The sequence below is a fragment of the Zonotrichia albicollis genome, chromosome 5 (assembly GCF_047830755.1).
Source record: "Zonotrichia albicollis isolate bZonAlb1 chromosome 5, bZonAlb1.hap1, whole genome shotgun sequence".
Lineage (NCBI taxonomy): Eukaryota > Metazoa > Chordata > Aves > Passeriformes > Passerellidae > Zonotrichia > Zonotrichia albicollis.
Genome location: NC_133823.1, coordinates 49,311,798 through 49,337,048, shown reverse-complemented (window position 1 = coordinate 49,337,048; position 25,251 = coordinate 49,311,798). Strand labels below are relative to the sequence as shown.

Below are 25,251 nucleotides of genomic sequence, written 5' to 3'. Positions count from 1 at the left end.
AAAATGAGCATTGGAGCTGCAACTCCTTGTAGTCAGCTCATCTGAACTCAGGACAAAATTATCTGGGCTTGCTGGTTTTCTTACATGGTTTGTTACTCTTTCTGGTGTGTAGAAGTGCACAGGAGGTTAAACTCCTGTGTAAGTGAGATGGAGCTTTCCTGTAGATAACTGCTGCTTCCATATCTCCTGCCTTCTGTTACTCATCAGATGTGTGTGATTGATTCATCAAATGTGTGATGCTGTTGTTGGCCCCCTGGGTATGCTCATCAGCAGTTTGTCTGTGGACTTCATGATACTTCTGAACAGAACTTTATTTGTTTTTTTGAACTAAAAAATATGTGTTTTCTCTCTGGATACTGTTCTGTGCCTACAGAGGGAGAGGAGGTAATAGAAAATATGTGCACGTACATAATATGCATTAAGCATTTTCCTTCTGCCCTTCATTTCTTTAAATTGTCTTTTTGGAAGTTATATTTTCTCCAGCTGGGCCTTTTTAAGTTTTGAAGTTACTAATTTCAGCAAGATATCGATTTTGTGTTAGTGGTGCTCTCTGTTTACAGAAATTGGCCCAAGAGATTGATCTCTGCTAGTCTGAGCAGTACTGAACAGCACTGAGCTCAGACACTGCCTGCCTTGCTCAGGGCTATGTTATGTGTAGATAATAGAGAACTTGATTCTGGAAGTAGCCTTTGTCAGCAGGATTCTCAATGTGTCTTGTATCTGAAATACTGAGCTTATGGGCAAGTTCAGATGTGCCTGTTCTGCTTTTGGGTTGAATATGTACTGAAAATCGTGCTCATAGGAGATTGGGACTGCTGGGTAAAATTAGCATGAAAGTTGAAATTATTTAATCATTTTCTGAGGTGCCTGCTCACATCAGTGGTGCTGATGTTGCAAAATCAGTTGGACATCTTGGACAGTATTTGTTTTTTGTTAGAGATGATCTGAAATGCTCCTAAGGACTCTGACACTTTTTCAAGATGGAGAGAAAGAAAGACATTGTGTATCTTGAGCAAATTCAGGTTGTCTGCTCATATTCTGCCAGTGTCTTAAGTCCAAGAAGAGATCCTCTTGGCTGTTTGGCTTGCCTAAATAAAATGCTGCCAAACTAAAACAGAACAAATGGCTTTGTTCAGAGCTATTCCTTAAACTTAAAAAAGTAGAAAGTATTTCTGGCATGAGATTTTTTTTGTGAGAAAAATTGAAATCTTGGGGACACAGACTTTTGAACCCCTCACTTCCAGCTTGGTGGAAGAAAAGGGACAGGGATACTGGTGTACTAATGAATTTTTTTGAAAACCTCTTCTATTATTTGAGCTGAAGTTCCTAAATAATGCAGTGTAGTTCTTTAAAAACACTTGTCTAACTCTGTATTTTGAGTTAGCTGAATTTAATGTGCTTATTGGCTCCTTGCTGTTGGCCCTTGATGCTGTGTTACTGCTATTAATGCAACTCAAGGCTGTTCACATTGTTTTCCAACTTCTAGTTCAGAAACACTGTTTTGCTATTTCATGATTTTTGCTATTTTTACTGAGAGAATGAAATACTAAAAATTATCAGTTTTCATTTGGAAAGCAAAAGGGAGGATTCTCTGTGAATGTGAGTGAAAATCTGGTAATTCTTTATTGTGAAACACTCAGCAGAGGTATCTTTGGGTGGGTGGTTTTCTCCAGTATTGCTACTGGTTAATTATTTAAAAGTAACATCTGCTTTCCTAGAAGTGATTCTGTGTCAGTACAGTTAGGAGTAGGAGAGACTGCAGACTTGAATAACATTTCCCAGTCAGAATTGGGAGTCTGTCTCACTCTCTTTTCAGTTCCTTCACTGGGGGTGGAGCAGGGAAGAGCTGTTATTCCAAGAGCTTGTATCATGTGGAAGTGAATGTTAAACACATTTTGCAATGGAGAAATGTTTTGTATTGTGCTCTCTATTGTTTGTAAATACACATTCTTTGTTTCTGTGCATTTTGTTCTCTTTATTGTGCACTCAGCTTGGCCTTTCCTGGGCTATACCAAGTGTTACTGGAGGGATTTTATTCTCAATGGGCAGATTGTGCCTTGAGCTTTGCTGGTTTTGTGGTTACCTTTGGAGGAATGCAGTGTGTGATGGCGTTCCTTTGTCATCCTTTGCACTTCAGATTCAAAGTGGTCCATTTAATACAACTTGAATTTTCAAGACAGTGGCAGACAAAAAAGGCTAAGGTGATGCTATGTAGGAGGAGGGTCTTTTTAAAAGAGCTATTTTTTGTTATCATGGCTTATTTTCTCCAACCTTCTTCTATCAATTTCTTTTATTTTTGCTTTCTTCTAGGACTGCATCATTTTTTCTATCCTTTCCCTTTACTCTTCATTCTTCAATTTTCATTCCCAAGCATTTTCTCAGTGAAAGTTATGGAATTAGCGCGATATTCCCTGTTAAATGATTCATTCTTCATTTTTTTTCTAAGTTTATATTTCTCCTTTGCTTGTGTGCCCATGTGCTCTCAGCAGCAGCTGCAGATGAAGTCCTGGCTCTGCAGGTAGTTGGTGCAGAGCCATTTATGGAGTGACCAGAGAGTGCAAATGCAGCTTTTTCTTGAGCAATGATTAGACACTACTTTAGCAAGTGTTTGAATGGTCACTGTTGAACTCTTGTCTCACACACATTCATTGTGTTCTTCCTTTAGAAAGAAAGAGCTTGCAGCTACCAAGAAAGATCGGGTGAATCACTGTCTAACAATATGTGAAAACATAGTTGCTCAGTCATTAAGGTAAGGCAGTGTCTTTCATTTATTGATTATTTATTAATGTCTTTAATTCATTAGGACAAATAACAACTTTAGAGTGTTAGTTGTTGGGAGGATTCCTTATAATTGCTTGGCTTAAATGCTGAGCTTCTATTTAAAACTGAAATGGTGTGGGTTTTTTTAAACTAACTCAAAATCTAAGGACTTTTGTTTACCTCTTGGTGGAGTGGGCACTTTCCTTCTACTGCAGACAGAAAAATTTAGGCACAGAGATCAAATACCTTACCAGGTTATGTAGGAAAGAGTTGGGAAATGATCTCCCAACTCATAATGAAGTGCTCTAGTACACTAAATGTCTTCTCCTCTTGCATATGTGTGTATAGTATATATGTAGTTGGATTATGAAACCCTTTCAAAAACATCATTGCTGTTCATTTTCATGGTGCACATTGTAATTTTCTAATGTTTGTTTATTTAGGAATTCCCCAGAATTTCAGAAGCTGCTGGGCATTGCTATGGAGCTCTTTCTGCTCTGCAGTGAGGATGCAGAATCTGATGTCCGGATGGTTGCAGATGAATGCCTTAATAAAGTTATTAAAGTAAGAGCTTTTACTATCACATTTTGTCTCTTCTTCATGCAGTGTCCTGTATGAATTCCCACTGATGTTCCTTTAGTTGCCTTTCTTACTGTTGATAACATCTCAATGTAAGAGACTAAGTAAGTTTCTGTAGTAAATCCTGTGTGTGCTCTTTCTCTCTTAGCAGAGGTTTCTATGCCCGGATCAACATCTTTAACTTGTCTTATGTAATTCATTGTTCTGATCTATTCTTGTCTTCAGTTGTTCATTAACTTTGTTCTCTTCAAGTTAACCAAAACAGGAATGTGGGCTTTTCTAAAATCATCCTGTGTGGGAGGAATACTCCTATTATTGTTCTGTAAACATAAAGACACTTAGTATGAGGAAAGGTAACAATATTGTTTAAAAGCTGATTGAAAGGTAGTGTGGTTTGCTGAGACTTGGAGGAGGAGATTTCAGGCAGAAATTAGAATAGATATAGTATTCTGGAGATTGTTTGTTCCCCTGCTGAGATCAAGAATGAAGAGCTTGTTGGAGAACAGCAGATGGGCGTTCGCAGGAGGTCATGCAAGGTCTAAATATTGATCCAAAGTATCTTAAAATGAACCTTATGAGTAATTTGTAGCTGCTGCTTCAAGGAGGGGCTCGTGTTCACTTCCTTTTTTTTTGGGTTTGTTTTTTTTCTGAAATACTTGAACTTTAAGACACTGTTATGTACCTACATAAATAATCTAGTTGATGCAAAGTGCTTTAGAAATATGCAAATAATAATTTTCTTTTATATGGAGAGGTGTGTAGAAGCAGGAAAACTGAACATTCATATCTGAATGAATTAAGTTTTGGGGATTGGAAGTTGTATGGAGAAGCTTACAGATTGTGTAGTGTGTTCCATAATGATAGGGAATGAGGAAGTGTGAGTTCCTTGCTTTTTTGTTCAGCCCACTTTGCTCTTTTCACTCTGATTTGACTGTTTTTCTGTTGGAGGGAATGCACTCTATGAAATGCATGCATTATTATTTAACTCAATTTGCTTTAAAAGCTACTTTGAAACAGTCCTAAATAATATAAGCTTATTTCTTACTTTCCATGAAACACTTATGTAGACTTGTATAAAATTTACCTCATAAATTCTTTAATCTATTTAATATTTTTGCTTTCTGGCATGTTTCAGAGTAACTTGAAAAACCTACTTTTTTCCCAAATGTTTGTATGGTAGTTTGTTTTGTTTTCAAGATTAAAATGGTTTTAAATGCTGGCATTTTCTCTCAGCCATTAAGCTTGGCAGTTGGTCTCAGCTCTTAAGTGGTAACAGTTGTGATATTCTAAACACATGGATGTATCAGGCTGTTATGGAGGCAGGGTATACTTTGTATTCTATTTCTGTGCTTTATCTTGTGTGGAAGCAATTTAAAAACTTGGGCAGACACTTGTGTATAAATGCAGAAACAAAAAGCTGTCCAGTTTTACTTTTTGGTTGTGCAAGTGCCAGTGATGCTTGTGGTAAGTAGAACAGAGCTGTTGGACTCCTAAGCTTGCATTTGAGTCAAAGTTCAGCCATTTTTTAGTATCTCAGGCATTTTTAGAGGCTAATTCTTTTGCTGGTTAGCAAAAGATACTTTGTAGCTTCTGTTGAAATGAAAGACTATAGATGCAAGCATTACTCGTGTAACCATGTGTCTGTCTGGAGTTTATGCTCATTACTGTAACTAGAAAATGAACTCTTCTGTGCAGACCAGGCTGAGCACATAACTTTAGATAAACACTGTAAGTCATCTTCAAGTATAACTACACCTACCTGTCAGTACCTCAAAGACAGAGTAAATGGCTCAAAATTTAAATAACTGTGGTGATACATTTAAAAGAAAAAACACCAAGTTGGGACTTTGCAGGTTTCTGTGGATAAGGTCAAGCTGCCTTGTTTCTAAAGCTGATGCATGATGTTGTAGTATTCTCTGTGCTAATGATACTGGTGGGACTGTTCACACAGATTGCAGTACCATTGGCCTCAGTAATTGGAGTTTATTCTTGTAGCAGTTTAGAGCTTACTATGCTTTTTTTTTCCAGTGATGACATTATAGATTCTAGTCTGCTAAAAATACAGCTGTGCACTAACAAAAAGAGTTCCTGTAGTTGGGTGTGTTGTAAGGAAACTTAGCCTCAAGGCCAAATAATAGCTGGGGCCTTTTTGTGTTGCTTGATATCCTTTTATATATATATAAAGGATATATATATATATATATATAGGCAGTGAATTTCTTATAAAAACAAAGTTTTGTGAAGTAAATCCTACCTGCTGTCATCCTGGCACCTTCCGTCTATAGTTGGGGTGCTTATGTTAATGTAAAGATCCAACCCAGCTAAGATTTTTCTGGGGAAGGCAATGCCATTGTATTGTAACAGGTGTAATTGGGGTGAATGGAGTTTTGTAGCATACAATTTTAGCTGGGGAGATCAGGCTCTGGAGGAGCCACAGGCACTCCACTCACTGTACTGAAGCAGTTGTGGCTTCTAGCTCAGTGGGTACCATAAGATTTTGTAGTCATGATGAGTAATCCTGTGAAGATGGGAGTTTAATGGTGGTGGCCAGGCAGGCAGTTAGAAAATTAGAAATGGAGAAATTATTGGGCAAGGAATAAAAAATTAAATACTGCACAATATAGCATTGTATGAATTCACAGTGTAGGTACTTTCAGATTGTATGAGGGTCTCATCTCCTCAGAGGAAGAGCTGATGGAAATGTTCATAAATTGTAGTATGCACTAGGGAAAAAAGTGGAGGAAGGGTAACCATATATATACAAATTGTTCTCTATAAAAAGATTATATTTTCATATCTTCTTATTCTCTGATACTTTGAAGGTAGAGAATTGTTGGGGTGAACAGAAAATTTCTACTTCTATATGCTTGCTTTCATGTCGTGTGCACTGGGTTTTAGCCAGGCTGCAGGTTTGAACCCTGTTGCTGTATGCTTGATTGGATCCTGAGATGTGACACTTCTGGTGTGCAGAGCTCCTTGTGGTGTGTGTACTAACTGGATGCAGAAAATTGGCTGATTCATGGAGCAAAGGGTTTTCAGGGGCTGTTAAAGGTAATGGTACAAATACAGCTTCAGTTTGAGAAATAGTAGAAGCCAGCTTGACAGTGGGGGCGCGTAGCAGGGAGTGCCTTTTTCCTGCTTGTGAATGCTGTTCTTGTGGTTTGATGTTCTGTTCATGAGTAGCTGTTTCTGGTGATGGCCAGAAAGCACAAGAGGTCAGCTCTGCTTGTAGGCTGATCCCATATGGCCTTTTGCACGTAGAGTCAGTAAAACAGTCAATATTTACTGCAAATAACTGTTAGAGTTTGTGGAGTTTGTCCACATTTTTGTGAAGGATAAAGGTGTCTCCTCTCAATATTTATTGCTTCCTCAGTTATACATCGAATATAGGGACCATTAGATAGTTCTGTGCCTTGTTTGAAGCTGTTTCACTGCAAGTGTAACAGTTTTCCTCTAAAGCACCTCCCCTCTGATACAGTATGTTCTCAATGCATTTTATTGCAGGCTTTGATGGATTCCAATCTTCCCAGGTTACAGTTAGAACTCTATAAAGAGATTAAAAAGGTGAGTTATTTTTCCTTTGTGTTCTTTCTTCTAAAAATGTATTCAGTCTGTGTTCTAGTATATTGGAATGTAGTATTAGTGTAAATTTGTAGTTTGTCTTTTAAGATCAAGGTCAAATCTTCATTTTTAGAAGGATTTGTGACTGTTTTAAAGTATTATTTTACTGAATACGTCACTGCTGTTCCCATTGTTTGGATTTAACCACTCCTGAAAGTTTATCTGGCAGAAAATGTGAGCATTTGGTTTGAATGGCAGTTTGAGTTAGCCTTAGTGACTCCCCACCCAAAGGAATAATTCATGATGTTTGTTCCACTGACTAAGCTGGAAAGAATAACTCAAACCAAGAGGGTGATGGAAAGTAGACAGAGGACAGTGGCATTCTTAATTGACACAACCTCATGGAGAACTAAGGCTTGAAGTAACCTGCTGCAAGTACTTTATGAATGTATGATGTGTACTTACAGTTTCTTACAGAGGCATAGGGAAAAGTACCGAGGCATCTCTGTAGGTATCAAAAGCTACAATTCAGTTATGTCCACAGGAATGAATTTAGTAACAGCCTTTTTGAAGTTTGTGACTGCAGAAGAGAAATACCATGTTTAGAACAGTATCACTGAAATTGTGTCTCTTGCATCTATAAACATGTGGTCAGGCTTGTACAGACTGAAAATAAAGGTGTTACTTGTCAGACTGTCATGATACTGGGTTTTTTTTTTGTTTGTGGAGGGAATAGTAGAGCTCTAGAAGATAAGTCACAAAACCAACGTGCATGGCTTTTCTTGTGTTAGATGTAGGGCCATGTGTGGATATTTTACTGTATTGCTGTACCTTTATGTCATGCAATATTTTTGAGAGTTTGGAAATGGACATTACTTAATTAACAGAAAGCAGCCAACATACAAATTGCTCCAAAGTTTCTGCATATTTTAACTGGGTGTAGGAGGAAATATTTTGTTGTTCAGTTGGCGTGTACTTCTTGAAAGGTGCTCTTGGATTCATGACAGGTGAGAGAGAGGTAGCGTATGCAACAGGAGCACCCAGCAGACTGAATTTTGTTTGTGCATCAGGATCACTTCAGAAACCATGCCAGAATCTGTTGTTTGGCTGTGAACCTGGGAAATGCTTGTCTTGTAATTCAGATGCAAGTATTTTTTACTTGTCATGCTAACAAGGCTGCAAGCCTTTGATATACCAGCTGAAGAAAGTAATAAAGAAATGACAGTTTTCAAACATCTCAGCTTTATCTTCAGGGGACTCAATTTGAGAAGCATTTTGGTTGGGTTTGAACTACATTAGATAGACACCCTCCTAGGCATCCTGACTTCCACATTTCTCTGTATTTCCAACACCACTAAGGAATTGTGCTACATCCCTGGACACTAATGCAAGGGCATTCTGGTTCAAGTCAGGTGCACAATGGAAGATGTCAGTCCAGGCAAATAGATACTAAACTTAAGCGGTCAATCCATTATGAAGTGCTACAGATCAATATATTGATTTTTCCTTTGGTGCACTCAGAAAAGCTGAATGTTGTTTATTTGCATATCTTCTCTGCTGTCAATTTTGCGCTGTATTTATATCTCTGCAAGTGTTACAGTGATTTTCAGACTCTCATCAGTGTTTCTTTGTTGGCTGATGCCTTTCTCTGTGGTATTTTAAGCAGATTTCAGCAGAGCAGAGAACTCAGACACTTCCTTTTCTGTTGTGGTGTTCCTTATTATTCCTTTTAGATTACTCAGAAAACTCCTAATGCGAGCTAGAAAAATGAAGGTAGTCATGAAACTGACTTGACTTCCTTTTGGCTAAAGGAAATTTATGATTTCCAGACACCTTATATTTTTATCTCTTTAAGTAAAATATACAATATTGTATGTTGTAGGCAATTTTTTGTAGGAAATGGTTTTGCATGATGAAATGTGATAGTTTATATACTCTGTCTAGAATGGTGCTTCAAGAAGTCTGCGTGCTGCACTCTGGAGATTTGCTGAGCTTGCCCATCTAGTGCGGCCTCAGAAGTGCAGGTAAACACATTCTAATAATGAACTTTCCAAAGAACCTTTAAAGAAATACAGATGTTAACAGAATGTTACTGTTTGGAAGTTTTAAGTATGTAATTAGGAGGCTGGAGGAATTGCTATTACCGTATTCTCTCTTGAGTTTATTTCATCAGTGTGTTTATTTAATGGAGTTTTAGTTCTATGCTATACATTACTGTAGGGGGGGAAAACTTGTGAAGATAATGACTTGTATATTTTTTAAGTGTATTCTTCTCTTGCATTCAGAAGATTCTTCTTTTTTTCCTATGTTCTGTGTAGCTAACAGGTACATTTTTGTATGATTTAGTAGTACCACAGAACTGGAGTATGAATTAAAAATACTTAGAAGGGTTCAGTAGTTCTGCTCTCAAATCAGTTTTTCTCCTGTGCCGTACTTAGGCCATACCTGGTGAACCTTTTGCCCTGTCTGACACGGATCAGTAAGAGACCCGAGGAATCGGTGCAGGAGACGCTGGCTGCAGCAATACCCAAAATCATGGCAGCCTTTGGCAATTTTGCAAATGACAATGAGATTAAGGTACCTTTCTTTACCCTATTAGTGCTCCCTGTTAAATCCCAAAGCATGGTGAGTTAGCAGCATTACCATCCCATGGTACAGAAAGCAGTGTTACAGCTGCACATCTGAATTAAGGCAGTAGTTGCCTTTGCTTGATGTGCATGAAGTAATGCTTTGAATAAATGAAAAATATATTTGCTGGCTTCTTAGTTCACTTCTGATTAAAAGTTAAGTAAGGTGTCTTTGTTTTTAGGTTTTGTTGAAGGCTTTCATAGCTAATCTTAAGTCCAGTTCCCCCACTATCCGTCGAACAGCAGCAGGATCAGCAGTGAGCATCTGCCAACATTCACGAAGAACACAGTATTTTTATGCCTGGCTATTGAATGTGCTTTTAGGTAAGATTCAGGGCAAAAAAATTAATTGGCTTTTTGTGTAAGTAACATTACATGTAAGAATATGTATCACTTTGAATATGTGAAAGGTTTTCAGGTAAAGGAAGGATACTTTGACTGAAAACTGCTGATACTTTATCTGGTGTTAAGTTAGAGGAAGATACTTCTAAAGCTATTTGTCTCTCTCTCTGTGCTGCAGTGCTAGTAAGTAATATTAAAAAGAAGTAGCTGAGGCTTGGGAAACAAGTAGCTTGCTGGAAAATGAGGTGTAAGGATTCTGGGTGAACTTCGGGAGTCTGAAGAATTGCGTGGTCCATCAGCTTGTTGCTAGTGCAGCAGGTCTGAGGTGCAGAGTACCCTGCTGTGCTCTGGGCCACGATCACATACCCTGTGACCTTTCCTAGAGGATCACTGCATAGATTCTGTTATAACTTAGAGCAGAAATTGAAGATTTTTTAATTTTAATTTAAAGTGCACAACTTTGTATCAGATATTGCTTCCTTATTTCTTCAGCTGGGAAGTTTGCATGATCTTCTAGTTGTTTTGCAAGTCATGGCAAGAGGCATCTCTGGCTTTCAGTGGAAACTTGCCTCAGTTTTGTCTTTGACAAGGGGTTCTTTACTATGTAGACTGTCTTGCAAAAGGAGAGATGAGGAAGGCCAGCAGATACATAAAGTGTTATCATGTTAGCCTTGCTGCTTTCAAGAAGTGTGAAAAATTCAACAGTTACATTGTGACTTTCCTCCCTCTAAAGTGATGTGTGATAATGTCCTTGGCAATGATGCAGAATTCAAACAGAAACATGAATGGGAACTCCAGGAATTGATTCTGAATTTTTTTCTCCTCCCTGGATAGAAGATTGTGTTTTCTTCCGTAACTTACATTAGTTTGTAATATGCTTTGGGGTTGGTTGTGATTAGCAGGTAGGTATATGGAAGAAAGTTCCCAAAACAGGGCAAAGTGCAAATATCTTCCATTAGGATAGCAGTGCATCTGTGAGCAAGGGAATTACACTTGGGTGTAAGCTGTCAGTTGGAGAGAGGAGCAAGAATCTCTAGATCATCTCAGGACAGCATCAGCTATTACAAAAAGCCCCAAAACAACTTGTGCTGTTATGGAGTAAAAAGAGGTGGGAAACAGGGAAGGTGAGACAGGGCCCTCTGATCATTCTCCCATGCTGCTTAATTGATTGTTAGTAGTATAAAATACATATTTTCAAATGTTTCTACATTTGGAAAACACTCTTAAGTGGCTGCTAGGTTTCTGTTTTTTTTTTTTTATTTTATTTTAAGAAACTATTATATGGACTACATGAAATAACATTTGTGTTGAAACTAGCCACTGTCAATAAGCTATTTGGCCACTTTGTTTCTCCCCTCAGGCTTGTTGGTTCCTGTAGAAGATGATCGTCCTACTCTTTTAATTCTGGGTGTTTTACTTACACTAAGGTATCTCATACCTTTGTTGCAACAACAAGTAAAAGATACCAGCCTGAAAGGCAGTTTTGGTGTAACAAGGAAAGAAACAGAGATTTCACCTTCACCAGAACAACTTATACAGGTAAAATATGAATAATAACCCTTACCTGTAGAGTACTAATTGGGAGGGAGATAAATAAATACTGATCTAAATAAATATATTAGTTTGATACTGAACACTCTGACTTCTCAAATTCCTGTTTATCTTGATGAATGATAGCTGGTCAAGTGAGTGGAATTATTGATAAGTAATGACCAGACATCTACCAAAAAGGCATTTAAGTGGCTACAATTGATTGACATTTCCCCCTTGGAAGATTGTGGTGAAGATCATATATACCAAACATGTGTTATTCTTACTTCATTGCTGAAATTTGATGCTGTATAGGATAACACACGTAGTATGTTCTGTCTTCATAGAGACTTACTCCAGTACTCTGCTGGCTTTCAGGTTTATGAACTGACTCTGCACTATACCCAGCATCAGGACCACAATGTTGTGACTGGAGCTTTAGAATTGCTGCAGCAGCTGTTTAGAACTCCCCCCCCTGAACTGCTCCATGCCCTGACTGCCTGTGGGGGCATTGCTCAGGTCAGTGTATCCAAAGATGAACCTGCCAGCAGGAGCCGCAGCGGGAGCATTGTGGAACTTATAGGTGAGCTCTGCTCTTGGCAGTTGGAGTCCAGGGAAATGAGCATACATCATCAGCTCCAGTTCTCAATGTTAGTAAAGCAGAAGGGTTAAATGAAATTCCTTCCTTCCTTTTAAGTGGGTATACATTCATTGATTAATTACAAACTTCCGAGAGTTTTTTTACAGTTTGTGTTGATGATTTTTTTTTTTTGTTAGACAAAGCAAGTTTAATATGCTGACTTTTTTTAATCTCACAAAATGAATGTTCTTACCAATCATCTGACAACTGTGATTCATAAAAGCAGATCTAATCAGAGTTTGTATTAACTGAGAGCTCCTTGCTGAATACCAAAACCAGCATGAAATTAAAGCATGACTTAAGCTTATCCTTAACTATTAAAATCAGCTTTCTTGTCTGTGGAGTGCATGTTCTTGAAATTCTCTTTATCTGCTACATACCTGTTTCAAAAGAATCAGTCTCTGATTGGGTTTTTGTGAGGAGTCTGTATTGAACTAATGGGCCAGCCAATATTGCTGCTTCTGGAAGGTAAATTATTAGCTGGAAGCAATCATAGCATGGAAATTTAGAACACATTTTTGAAAACAAACTACACACAAGTGGCACAGAATATTAAAAGTAATTTGGTGTCAAATGATCAAAAAACCTCAGACTTCAAAAGCAACAAGTTTGTTATTTCTTCCTGGCTTTGGTTTTTGTTTTTGTTTTGTGGGTTTTTTGTTTTGCTTTGTTGGGTTTTTTTTTTTGTTTTGTTTTCTACTTGTGGCTATTAGAATTCCTTCATGATTTCATTAGCTCTGTCTTTGCCCTGATGTGTTACTTTCTGTGATTTGCAGCTGGAGGGGGGTCTTCATGCAGCCCTGTTCTTGCAAGAAAGCATAAAGGTGATTATTTTTGAAAACCAATCTTGAATTGCATTCCTTCCTGATTTTTTTGGGATTGTTTTTTTCCCCCTCCCCACTTCATTGTCTTGCCGAACTTGGGTCTTCATTCACAATTGCCTGTGTTATCAGCTGAGCTTAATCATTATAAATAGTGAAAAGATTCCAGTGCAATATCTGATATTGCAATCAAGGTATTCTACAATAATTTAAAGCAGTATAATTTTATTTTTACTGTAGTTCACTGTCAAAGTTATGTTGATGATTATGATGCAGTTTTAACTTCTTAAGAGCACATGGAAAAATAATCTCTCTGAACAGGGCATTCTTCTTTTTCATGGTAATACTTAACCATTAATGTAACTTGCTAAACAGTTAACTTCCCTGGTTTCGTTTGGCCTGGTTTTTTCTCTGCAATTCACTAATGCATGTGTATGTTTGCATACTTCAATATGATGGTTTTTTATTTCTTTTTCTGTTCTTGATTATACATTTTTGTCTTGCCTGTGTAGATTTTCTTTCTTCAATAGGTTGTTCATGTAGCAGGATTTTAAAGAATACAGTTTGCTCTGAACTATTCTTTTCCCAGTTTGTGCATGACAGTACTTAATATTTAGTTGTATGTTTTGATTTAAACCAGTCATATCACTATGACAGACTCAGTCTAGGTACAGCTGTGTAACACTGTCATCACCTGAGTTAGATGAGCAAAATGCTGCAGTGAAACTGCGTGAGTGTAGTGTAGTCACTGCAGGAATTCGTAAGCAAGAGATGTGCAATGCTGAAGAGAAAAACTGCAAGGAAAAGTAGATTAAAACTAAGTGAGATTATATAAACTGGAAGCACCACTACAGCTTATACTTTTTCCAAATATGTCCTGCAATGTTCGTGTGCAAGGAATCTCATTAACCACTCTTTAATCACTACTTTACATTTTGGTATACTCTTAAAGCATACAGATAAGATTATTTAAGCATTCCTAAATAACCTCATCTGTATGCTTTAAGAGTGTACAAAAATATAAATTAGTGGTTAAAGCTGAATGAAATAACTGCATCTGTAAGCACCATCATTTCTAGTTTAGAAAGGTCATATTGAAAGAATGGGTATCTGAAGATAGATATTGCTGCAGCATTCAAAGGTGAGACAGAATGCAACAAATCAGAATAACTACATATATCACATGTAAATAAAAAATAGTAAATTGTCCTTTAGGATCTTTGTCTTGTTGGTAGTCTTCAGTGTAATTTTGAAGTATTAATACTAGAGTAAATTCAGTTAAAGTACTTATTAAAACACTAATCTTTCACTTGATGAGAAAACATGTATGAGTCATCAGCTTTCATCCTTTTTCAAGATTATGGCATGAAGATTTTGAAGTCTAAACAATGGCATAAACAATTTGAAGAAATCCCTTCACAGTTTTGTGCTTTGTACAGGTTTATTTTCAAATTGTGAATTGTTCATTTCCTGTTGCTCTCCATTGTAGAAAAGAGGGAAAATCCAAGCCTATTCCCACTTCCTCCTTGAAGTCATTCTGCAGTCATACAGAGTAGTGGGCAATGGATGGGACTTCTCAAGCTGTAATGCTCCTTTGTGTGTAGAGGTGTGAAGTGAGGCTGATCTACAGCATTCTCTGTTTCACATCTTTGCAATCTTGCTGCATCAGAGCAGCTTCAGTTCTGAGCGGCTGGCCTGCATTGGTTCATTTTTGTTTCAACTTCAGAAGTTTATTTGCAAAAAAGGCTGAAAATTCCTTTTGAAATCAAAGCCTATGTTTTGAGAGCAACTTAACTGGATTTTTTTCTTGTCAAATAGAGGAAAAGTATCCTGCTGTGTGTGTTATATACTCATTAATACATTTAAGCATACAAAACCTAATGTGCCTAATGACTGTTTTTCAGTATTCTTATTCTTTCACTTACTCTTAGAGGTGGACAGCCATGGAAAGCAGAAGAACATCCTGGTTTGTTTCAGTGAAATGGATGTAAATGTGCAAAATAATAGAGAAGAATATATTATACTTTGTGCTTTTTGTTGGGAACTCCTAGCAGGATTTTACTCATTCATTCATAGGAGTGTGTAGTTCTCAATTACTGTCATTTTACGTGGAAGGTATATGGAAATGCCATGTTTACTTTTCTGCCTTACTACAGTTTTGAGTGTCATAAATCATGCTTTTCAGAGAAAGGGAATTCTACAGTGGTACTGCTATGTGTGAAAGCAGTGGAGAAAAAGAAATTAATACAAAAAACCACAAAATACAAAAGTGCATTAATGCTTTTTTACCCCCAGGTGACTTGAATAAGGTACAAAGATATTCACCCAGAGTTTTCCAAACATTAGTTTCTTGCATTATGAAACTTAGACTACCAGTGCAGCTTGGTAGTCTAAGCAAAATCCTTCTCAGAGCACTTGGTGTGAGTCCCTCCGTCTCAGCAAGGGACTTGCAACCTGTAGAAGGATGAGCTTAGCAGCTCCCTCTGCACTCCCTGTGCTGTCCCAGGGACAGATTTGCAGTGCAGTTGTGTCCTTGGTTGCCTTCCAGGCACTGTGCATCTGCAGGTATCTTTCTCTTTCCACTGCCTGCAATATAAGTAGATAATGCTCTGTGAGTAAGATAGCTTAGTGGTGGTTGGGTAATGTTAGAAGTGGTTCTCAAGTTTCTTATGGCAAAAGCATCTCTGAAGATTTTTTGCCTTAGTAATCCTTAGCTCTCCATGGTTGTCCATGGTTCATCACCCTCTCCCACCTGTGTTGCCTTGTGCTTCTACTCTGCACTGCTCTTCCCCCTGGGCTTTTTCTGTACTGTCATCTTTGGGGTTCTGAGCAGCCTTTGATAATTTTTGTAGCCTTAGGGAGAAAGAGGTCATTTATTCTATTACTTGTGGTGCATGAATGCCTTTTAGAGTTGAGGGCAGACATCCAGATGCTAGATATCCAGTCCTTAGGAATAGCGCGTACTTGATGAAATTAGTGGGATCCTAAATGTTATCCACAAAAATAAGCTAGAAGTAATAAGATTGTAGGTTGTTTCCTGAATGGTTGCACTGGTAAATAAAATTGCTTAACTCTGTTTTCTTGTCACTGCTGCCTCTTTCTTTCCTGATGAATTAGTGAGGGACTGGTTGTGCACTTTATTCATTGCTTTCATCAGTTACCCGTCATAGCTATGAAAAATTATTTGGATAAACTTACTAAGAATAGATTTCACAACTGACTGTAATTTTTGACAACTAAAGGTTTTTCTTGTATCACTTCTCAGGTAAAGTACTTCTTGGTGAAGAAGAGGGCTTGGATGATGATTCTGAAACCCGATCTGATGTCAGCTCTGCATCATTTGCAGGTACCTGCCTTTCTCTTAAGCAGTGCAGTCAGCAAATACATTCTGTTATTGCCCTGTGCAAAATGTCCAAGTGATGTGTTATGGTGGTAAGGAAGTTTTTGGGCATTCAAAAGACATGGTAAACAAAAACCATAAATACTGTGGAGTGTAAAACATAAGGAAATTGAGTGCAGTCTTTTTTTAAAGAGATGGGGTGGAATCTTTATAAGATGCCTGTTTTCCTACCTGTAGTTTAACTGTTCCATTACACACTTTCCTTAGCCTAGTTTAAGGTGTGCTTTAGCCTGCGTTTTCATGTCAAGAGTGAAACACAAATTCAAGCACTGGGCTGACTGATAAATGCCTGTGTTTTGCAGCTTCTGTGAAGGGTGAGATAACCAGTGAGCTGGCTTCTTCATCAGGAGTGTCGACAGCTGGCTCGGTGGGGAGCTCAGCTGCGGATGCCACGGGCCACGACATCATCACGGAGCAGCCGCGCTCGCAGCACACGCTGCAGTCAGAGCCCGTGGAGCTGCCCAGCTGTGAGCTGAGCAGTGCAGCTGCTGAAGGGGAGGAGGAGGAAATGCTCAGTCGAAGCTCCAGCCAGATCAGTGCTGTCCAGTCAGATGCCACTATGGATTTGAATGATGGCACGCAGGCTTCCTCACCAATTAGTGATAGCTCTCAGACCACTACAGAAGGTCCAGACTCTGCTGTAACCCCTTCAGACAGCTCTGAAATTGTAAGTGTGCAGCGGGCAGAGGGGGGATCTCCTTCTACTGAGGGGCCCGACATGTCTCAGAGCTCTTCCATGGAGGGCCCAGACTTGGATTCGTCTCCTTACTCGTCTTCTACTTTTCAATCCTCAGCTAGTAACAGTGGAAAGGTCAGCAGCTCACACCTCTATTGGAGAGCTTGACCTCCTTTTAACACTTTCACTTCAACAATAATGAAAAGCTACAAAGCTGGAATCAGTGTGTTCTCTGGGTAGGTCATGTGAAGGCATTACAGATGTCGCTCACTGGAAGAATGGCAATTGTCAAAGTTTTGCCATAAATATCTTCTCTTAGTAGTATATCCTTAATTTTGTATATATATATATATTAATAATTGTTTTGGTGCAGGAGGGTTAATGGAAGTGTTAAAGGGTGAGCAGTTTTTTTGGAATGATAAAGAAATATTTTTGGAGCACAATGCTTCACACTGCCTTCTGCCTTTGCTTTTACACTTGGCGGCACAACTCGTTTGTTTTTTTGCCTTTTTATTCCATCTTAAGGATTTCTCCTATAATGAGCCAACACTGCATGATTTACAAATGTAGCAGTTACATATCTAATAAACACCTGAAATGTGCATACACTATATCTATTTTAAGACATTTGTCTCTCTTGGGCAAGTGTATTGTGAGGTGATAATAAAAACACAAAAATACAATTACTGAGAACCAGAGCAGAAAATTCAAAAGGGCAAAAATTTAGAACAAGTTAAGAGCTTTTCAAACATATCAAACTTTTGGCTCTCATTTTCTGATAGTAATTTGGAAGACTAATAGTCTCTTAGCACTATAAAAAATAGTAAATTTATAATCATGCTAAGAAAATACTTCTGCAAGTGTAAGAATTCAAGAACCAAGGGAGTGATGATAATTGCTCTCTGAATTAAATGAAGGCAGTGCAGAGGCCAAAGTGAGCAGGCATTTATTGACAAGATGTGTTTATTGGCATGATGTGTTTATGCAAATTCTTGTCAGTTGGCATACTGTTTACAAGCAGTAATTATGTGTAAAATTATCCATTCATAATTGAGACTAAGTGATTGTCCAATTTACTGGCACACAAGCTTTTTAATGAACAATTTCCAGGTGCTTTTGAAGACAGGAAGTAACTGAAGAAGTGTACTGTTTTCTGATAAAATTAATGAAATTGTTTATTTTACTTTACTGTAATTGATCATTATGATTAACTTTCATGGTTATTTTTTCATATACCTACTGCCTATATATTGCCTTGGTTCCAAGGGTCAAACTCTTTTCCAGATGAGTCCATTTTAGTAGTCTCTGGTTTTGAGTGAAGAAATTGAAATACTTTAAACTTCTTTGTCCTTTCTTGTCCTACACAGTGTGTTCTTAGTTTGATTTCACATATCCAGGACAAGTGAGGTTATGGGGGATTTAGCAAGGGCTAATTGCAGTTTGTGGCAGTAAAGGTGTTGGTTGTGATTTGTAACTGCTGAGAGAGAAACATTTGTGATGAGGGAGCAAGGGGAGCTGCAGGGGAACAGTGGACTGAGTTTTACTTGATTCCTGTTGGTAGCCAAGTTCATAGCTCAGCTGAGGGACTCTCAGAGGGAACTATGGCTCCAATAGCCCCAGAGCTGCAGGAGGAGGGGAAGTGCTGTGGGGCTTACATGCAGCTGGACACTAATATTTATCAGGCTCATGTTTGCTTTCAGGCTATTTGTAGATTACTAACACTGCATGTTTCAAATTTAATACTCTGTGTAAAGATAAATTATTTTAAGCCCTGTCCTTGCACTGTATAGGTTTTGGAGGGTGCTGAAGGACAGTATTCTGGAATGCATATTGGGCAGCTGCAGGATGAGGAAGATGAAGCTGCAAATATTCTCCAAGATGATTCGTCAGAGTCCTTCAGAAATTCTTCTCTTGGTATGTGGATAAATACAGGGGTGGGCCAGACTGGGGACACCATTGCCTCCAGGTGTTCAGGTGCATCTGCACTTCAGGGGAGTGAAGACTTATTTAATGGATATGAAAAACAAATAACTAGATGGATATGTGCAATAAGGAATATATTTCAACACTTGTGATCAATTACTTGTTTTGATCACTGCTAATTTGTTTTTCATGTTTGTATAATTAGTGTAATTAAAGTGCTTTTAGTTTGCATCTGAAATAGTATTTCATGAATTGCCTTTTTCTAAAGCTCTTCAACAGTCTCACCTGCTGAAAACCATGAGCCATAGCAGGCAGCCCTCTGATAGCAGCGTGGATCGATTTACATCCAAAGAGGATGCAGCAGATGCTGGTGAACACGAGAACAAGGTGAGAAGTCATCACAGTGGTCAGATTTAAAGTTCAAAACAATGAAATCCTAAAAAAACTAAATTACAGTTATGATGAAGTGGTAAATGTGGGAAACATGTATATATGATGTACCTTGTTATAGGTCAAAGTAACTCAGGTTGCATAGGGAATCTTGAGTTACAGCCTGAATTTCATTTAACATAAGGTGAATACGTAAGAATTGATATCTTAAATGCAATCACCAGCAAAGCCATACTAGAACACCCTGCTGAGAACACAGACCCTTTTTTTCTGTGCATTAGTAGGCTAGACTGATACTTTCTTACTTGAAATATCTTTGTGCTGATTGCTACCTGTGTAGGTAACTTCATGATCTCCTCAGAGGTTAGTCTTTGAGCCTGGTGCCATTCTAACTACAAGTTACTCATTTCCTCTTTACATTGTTTTGACTTTATCTTTGGACCTTGTTCTGAGCTGGGGTGAAAGTTTCATTTGTGGCAGGCAGAATTAGATCAGCTTGGACTATTGGGGAATTCTAAATGTAAAACTGCAGAAAACAACTTAGAAATAATAAAGTTTCCAAAGTTTGATGGCAACAAATGCTTTAGCACGCTCCTCACATGCAAACAGCAAGTCTAGATAGTTTAGAAAAATCTACAATAAAATATTTCGGTAATAAAATTGAACCAGTTCTGATACAAGATATAAGCTTCTCCAAAGCATTGCACTTTGAGGCCTTTTTTTGAATATATATTAAACTACATATGAATGTTATATATTCATTTTATATTAAGCCTTTAGACATTTGAGGATGTACAGTATTTCTAAATCTTGTGCTGATATTTTTTTCAAGTGAAGATAAATTTTTCTCTGTATAAACGCTGTGATTTGCCTTCAATAGCCCTCCAGGGTAAAGGGGGACATCGGGCACTACACTGACAGAGACTGTGCTCCTTTGGTGCACTGCGTCAGGCTGCTGTCGGCCTCCTTCCTGCTCACTGGGGACAAAGGAGGTATGCTTGTCTTTGAGCTTCATTGGTTCTCTGCACAGAGTTGGAAATGTGATCACTTTGCTCTGTCTTGGTTTTGATGTCGCTTTATTAGAAATATTGGATGTTTTTCTGTGGCAGTCCCTAAGCACCACATTTCCATTTTTTGAAAATACATCCAATACATACATTCCTGTCGTGGTATATGACTGATTTAAGGTGTTTGTTCATTTTTCCCTTTTGTAAACTCTTACTTGCCCACATGCCCATGTAATGTATTGTTTTTTGAAGGAGGTGAGTTGCAAGTATGTTATGGCTGGCTGTATTTGAGTATTTCAGGTATATTTCAAACACAGCTCATTTGAGAAAAGCAAATAGCTCATATATCACTGCTGCCGCTGACAAACTGCAACTGCTTGCTCTGCCTTCATATTTTTGTACAGGCTAAGCTATTTTATTTTATATAATGTTACTAATGAAATTTAAAATTAAATTCAGCAACCTTTAAATACCTTCCTTTTAATAATTTTTGTTTCTTCCCTGCAGCTTTAGTTCCTGATAGAGATGTGAGAGTCAGTGTCAAAGCCTTGGCAGTAAGTTGTGTTGGAGCAGCTGTTGCACTTCACCCTGAGTCTTTCTTTAGCAAACTGTATAAAACACCTCTGGAGGCAATGGGAGAAGAGTATGGTATGTTGCAGTTCACATATCCCATTTTAATAGTATTGTTTGGGTTTTCAAATAAGTGAGGCAGCATCTACCCTGAAAACTCCAAACCCAACTTGGTATTTGTGGACAAATATTGCACAAATTGGATTGAATGTGCTGTGCATGTGATGAGGTGTATTTTTTGTAGCAAGATTTAAGTTTCAGTGGATGACCTTGTAGAGCTTCTGACAAGTTGAAGCTGTTTTGAAACAATGAATATGTGGAAGGGGTTGTTTATTTTACAAATGTTTTCTTCTGATTTAATTTAGTCCATCTTGCAGATTGTTTCTAAGTCATTAGGTTCACTTTTACAAATGAATCACAGGGACCTGGAGTGTGCAGCTGGTTTGATACATTGACCAAAATGCTTCTTCTTTTTCCCTGGAGCATTTTGTGTACAGTTGAAATAAATCACTAGTGTTTTTATATAGGTGATGATTGGTCTGAATGGTGTGATTGATCTGTAGATTGCATGCACAGAAAGGGATCTCAAGAGGGGAGAGCTATGGTGGGCATGTTTTGGATGTGCTGATGTTGATTGTCTAATAGTTGAGACCTCCACTGTAACATTTGTATGAATCAGTAAAGTCTAATACTAGTGTTTTTAAAATAAAGTAGTTGTAACTTATTTTCTTAGAGGAGCAATATGTGTCGGATGTTCTGAACTATATTGACCATGGGGATCCCCAGATCAGAGGAGCTACTGCCATTCTCTGTGGAACAATTGTCAACTCCATTCTAATTAAATCCCGCTTTGATGTGGAAAAATGGCTAATAAATGTCAGAAGCTCAACAGGTAACAATTTATTTTATGGGAATCTTTTTGTCTTTTAATCTAAGATTGCAATGTTTCATTTCTCAAAATTGGTTTTTTTCTTTTTTTTAGGAAATCTCTTTTCCTTAATAGACTGCATACCTCTGTTACAGAAAACATTGAAAGATGAGTCCTCTGTTACATGCAAACTGGCTTGTACAGCTGTGAGGGTAAGCAGTAGGAATTTATTTGCACCACACAGATCACAAGGTTGTGACTCATTTCTGGGATGCTGCTATGTGCAGATGTCTAAACATCCAGCATAAACTGATTTCTTCCTGAAGAACTTTATTGGCACTGAAAATAATTATGTGGTTAGATCTTTGTAATCTAATAATTTTGTTTCTCATGAGAAATGTACTGATATGAGCTTTAATGTTACATTAACCAACAGTAGGATGAGTGCATTAGATAGAAAGGCTATCTAGGCTAAACAGGGGAGTGTGAACATATAACACCTGGCTGTAGCCTGTGTTTGGAGGATAAAAATTAAATGTGAGAAATGACAACTAAAATAGTGATTACTTTCTGAAACAGTAATTTTTAAAAGTGGAAAAGTGTCACGAAACTAGTGGTTAAAATTGGGTGAAAGATCCCTCAGGCAATTGTTAAGAGATGACAGCTGAATTGGCGAGTGGAATTTAGAGGATATGAATTTCATTTCTTGAGTAAAATCTGTGGAAAGTGTTTGATGAAAAGAGGGGTGAAGGAGTGAGCTTTCTTTGAGAGTTTTTCCAATAAAGTAGAACGCAGACAAATCAGAGACTTAAGAACCTGTGAGGCAAAGCATAAATTTGAGTAAAACATGCATAGTTTGTGTATGGGAATTATGGTTTTATATGCAAAGAGGAGGGGCTTGTGATACAGCTGGGGGAAGGAAATCCAGGTAAATGCTGGCTTTTTTTTTTACCTTCTGTTCAGCAATCTTCATGTTTGTGTGTAGTGGTTTAATGTGTGACTACATTTGTCATAATGGCTTTTCAGAAGACTACTAGAATTGTTCAGTTCAGGCAACATAGTACTACTTGTCAACTTTGTCTCTTGCTTTTTCTCAATATACAGTATGGTCTGACATTTTGGCAGAAATGTTCTAAACCTGTTTAGTTGTTAATCCTCAAACAAGAAGGTACATTTTGTGTAGTTAAATAAGACATGGAAATGTGGAGTTCTATAACTTTTTCTAAAGGTCACACATTATGCCTATAATTGAACATCCAGATATGGAGATATGACTTTATCCAAGACTTTGGAAACCAGAACCAGGTGTCTAAAAGTACCCTGTGGAAATTGGGAGACTGTTTTTGAACAGATGACAATATAGTGTTTGTGGTGTTTAAGCCTTGTGGGTCCTCCTTTAGAGGATTGCCCTCTGATCTGTGTGGCCTGGACTCCTCTCCAGAGGTTAATTTCATCAGCAGGTTTTAGCAGTTCACATGGAGATGGTTTTCTGGCCTTGTAGGGTACCTAGCTCTGGTGCTTATCCTAGCTCTTATGAAATAATTTTTTCAAGTATTCTAAAGAAAACAGGGTTTTTTTTGATGACTTTCATTCTGCTTTTCAGAGAACCTCTTCTGTAATATAACTGAAAGTTGTTTTTTCTTCTCAGCATTGCATCATGAGCTTATGCAGTAGCAGTTACAGTGAGCTAGGTTTGCAATTGATTGTTGACCTCCTTGCTCTGAAGAACAGCTCATATTGGCTTGTAAGGACAGAACTTCTGGAAACACTTGCAGAGGTAGATTTTCGGTGAGTGTTCCTATTTTTCCTTGGGTGTGGTAGCTGAAGTGCAGGGAAGTACAGGAAACTGAAACTGTAATGGCACAATTTCTTCTGAAGCATTAATGAGTTTCATAAAACTAATTCAGATCGGTCAATCCTGTATGAATTCCTTTGTAAAGTTACCACTGACTGCACAACCAAGCCCAATCCTAGTAACACTGTATTGAAGTTTATTGTTCATTAGTCTGTTGTATCAAGTCTTCTCTAAATGTGTGATCAGAGAGGGACCACATCATTTGGAATCCAACTTTAGTTTTTCTATCCAGTTTTGTGTGTTTTTTAAAGAGAAAGTCCCTGACATGTACTCTGTTATCAGCTCTCTGTAGTCACTCAGTTTCTTTTAATACTGAAATAAATGTGACTTGTTCTTTTTCTTGCATTCTCTCATCCTGTATTGATTCTTCCAAGCTGAAAGAAGATGTTTATATGAAAATTCTTAGTCGTACAAAAGTGGACTACTTGTGAATAGTGATGTTTGGAATGTGTTACTGTCTTTTCAAACTAGTGTGATGATTCTGTGCATGGGAAAAAATACAATTGAAATCATGGTCTTTAAATAATGGGTTTTTTAAATGGAAGGACTATTTTTCTTCAGTTATACTAGCCAGATAGTAGGCTAGCAAACAACTTACCTTTTCTAAAGCTTGCAAAAAGTGTTTACTATTTACATTTTCCCTATAGTGATTTAAAAAAAAAAAAAAGAACCCTCAGAGCAGTGAAGGGAGGAATAACACACAATGTTCACTAATGTACTATAAATTCTATTTTGTCATAGGCTAGTCAACTTCTTGGAAGGAAAAACTGAGAGCTTGCACAGAGGTATTCATCATTATACTGGTGTAAGTAAATTATTTAATCAGTATATTGTGTTTCTGGATTAAGGTACCAGTGCAATGTCATCACTTTGTTTTTAAATTCTGTCAACACTGATGGCTGCTGTGTTTTTTGTGTAAATAATTCACATTCTAAAACTTAGCACAATTGGGAATACATTTACTATGGTGATTCAGATATCTTTGTTTTCTCTGCTATGTTTGTGTGCTTTGTAGCTTGTTCTCTTTTAACTTAAAAAAAATTGACATTTGTGTAGTCAGAGAATGTGGTTGACAATGTTAAGGTGAAGATGGTCTTGCAGGCTTGTATGACAGATGAAATCTCACTTGTGAACTCTCCTTTCACAATATGGTCAAATGATGAAAATGGTCAGTGAACTTTATTTACTGTGCTCATTTATTTTCTAGCTATTAAAGCTTCAGGAGAGAGTACTTGAAAATGTTGTAATAAGTCTGCTTGGAGATGAAGATCCAAGAGTGAGACATGTGGCTGCAGCTTCATTAACGAGGTACATGTAACATTTTCATTTATAGGAAAAGAAAAAGTAGTTTAGGAAGATACTTGCATGTTGATGTGTACCTATAACTAAAATAATCACTTGGGTATTTTTAAAATGCATATATATATATCTATATGCATGTATATATATTTGTTCAAAAGAGAGATGGGAAACAAATGCATCTTTGTGGTACCTGGACATGCATCATTCTGACTGATCAGGTATTGTACTTTGCTTTCTATTAGCAATCCATTTACATTAAATTACATTCTGAAGGTATTACATTGTATTGCATTCTGAGGGTCACTTTCAGTTTCAACTTCTTCAGAATATTTTTTTTTTCATGCTGAAGTGGTTTGTTCAGTATCCTGGCAGTGGCTGACTGACTTAAAGTGTTACAGTT

The 25,251-nt window shown here is 37.6% G+C and overlaps 1 protein-coding gene across 3 annotated transcripts in view; it reads left to right on the top strand.

Moving 5' to 3' along the window:
- HTT (huntingtin) overlaps positions 1 to 25,251 on the top strand; it is an 80,873-nt gene that overhangs the window by 3,388 nt on the left and 52,234 nt on the right. The window contains exons 2-21 of one of the 3 annotated variants that reach the window (XM_074541637.1): positions 2,666 to 2,749; positions 3,204 to 3,324; positions 6,844 to 6,903; positions 8,845 to 8,924; positions 9,339 to 9,477; positions 9,710 to 9,851; positions 11,230 to 11,408; positions 11,778 to 11,982; positions 12,816 to 12,863; positions 16,126 to 16,206; positions 16,563 to 16,927; positions 18,727 to 18,850; positions 19,128 to 19,246; positions 20,130 to 20,241; positions 20,764 to 20,904; positions 21,560 to 21,718; positions 21,809 to 21,906; positions 23,343 to 23,482; positions 24,291 to 24,354; positions 24,757 to 24,857. In XM_074541637.1, coding sequence (XP_074397738.1) covers positions 2,666 to 2,749; positions 3,204 to 3,324; positions 6,844 to 6,903; positions 8,845 to 8,924; positions 9,339 to 9,477; positions 9,710 to 9,851; positions 11,230 to 11,408; positions 11,778 to 11,982; positions 12,816 to 12,863; positions 16,126 to 16,206; positions 16,563 to 16,927; positions 18,727 to 18,850; positions 19,128 to 19,246; positions 20,130 to 20,241; positions 20,764 to 20,904; positions 21,560 to 21,718; positions 21,809 to 21,906; positions 23,343 to 23,482; positions 24,291 to 24,354; positions 24,757 to 24,857 — 2,562 coding nt within the window. Of the gene's footprint in view, positions 1 to 2,665; positions 2,750 to 3,203; positions 3,325 to 6,843; positions 6,904 to 8,844; positions 8,925 to 9,338; positions 9,478 to 9,709; positions 9,852 to 11,229; positions 11,409 to 11,777; positions 11,983 to 12,815; positions 12,864 to 16,125; positions 16,207 to 16,562; positions 17,072 to 18,726; positions 18,851 to 19,127; positions 19,247 to 20,129; positions 20,242 to 20,763; positions 20,905 to 21,559; positions 21,719 to 21,808; positions 21,907 to 23,342; positions 23,483 to 24,290; positions 24,355 to 24,756; positions 24,858 to 25,251 lie in introns of all 3 variants that reach the window. The other 2 variants (XM_074541636.1, XM_074541638.1) reach the window with 2 other exon arrangements.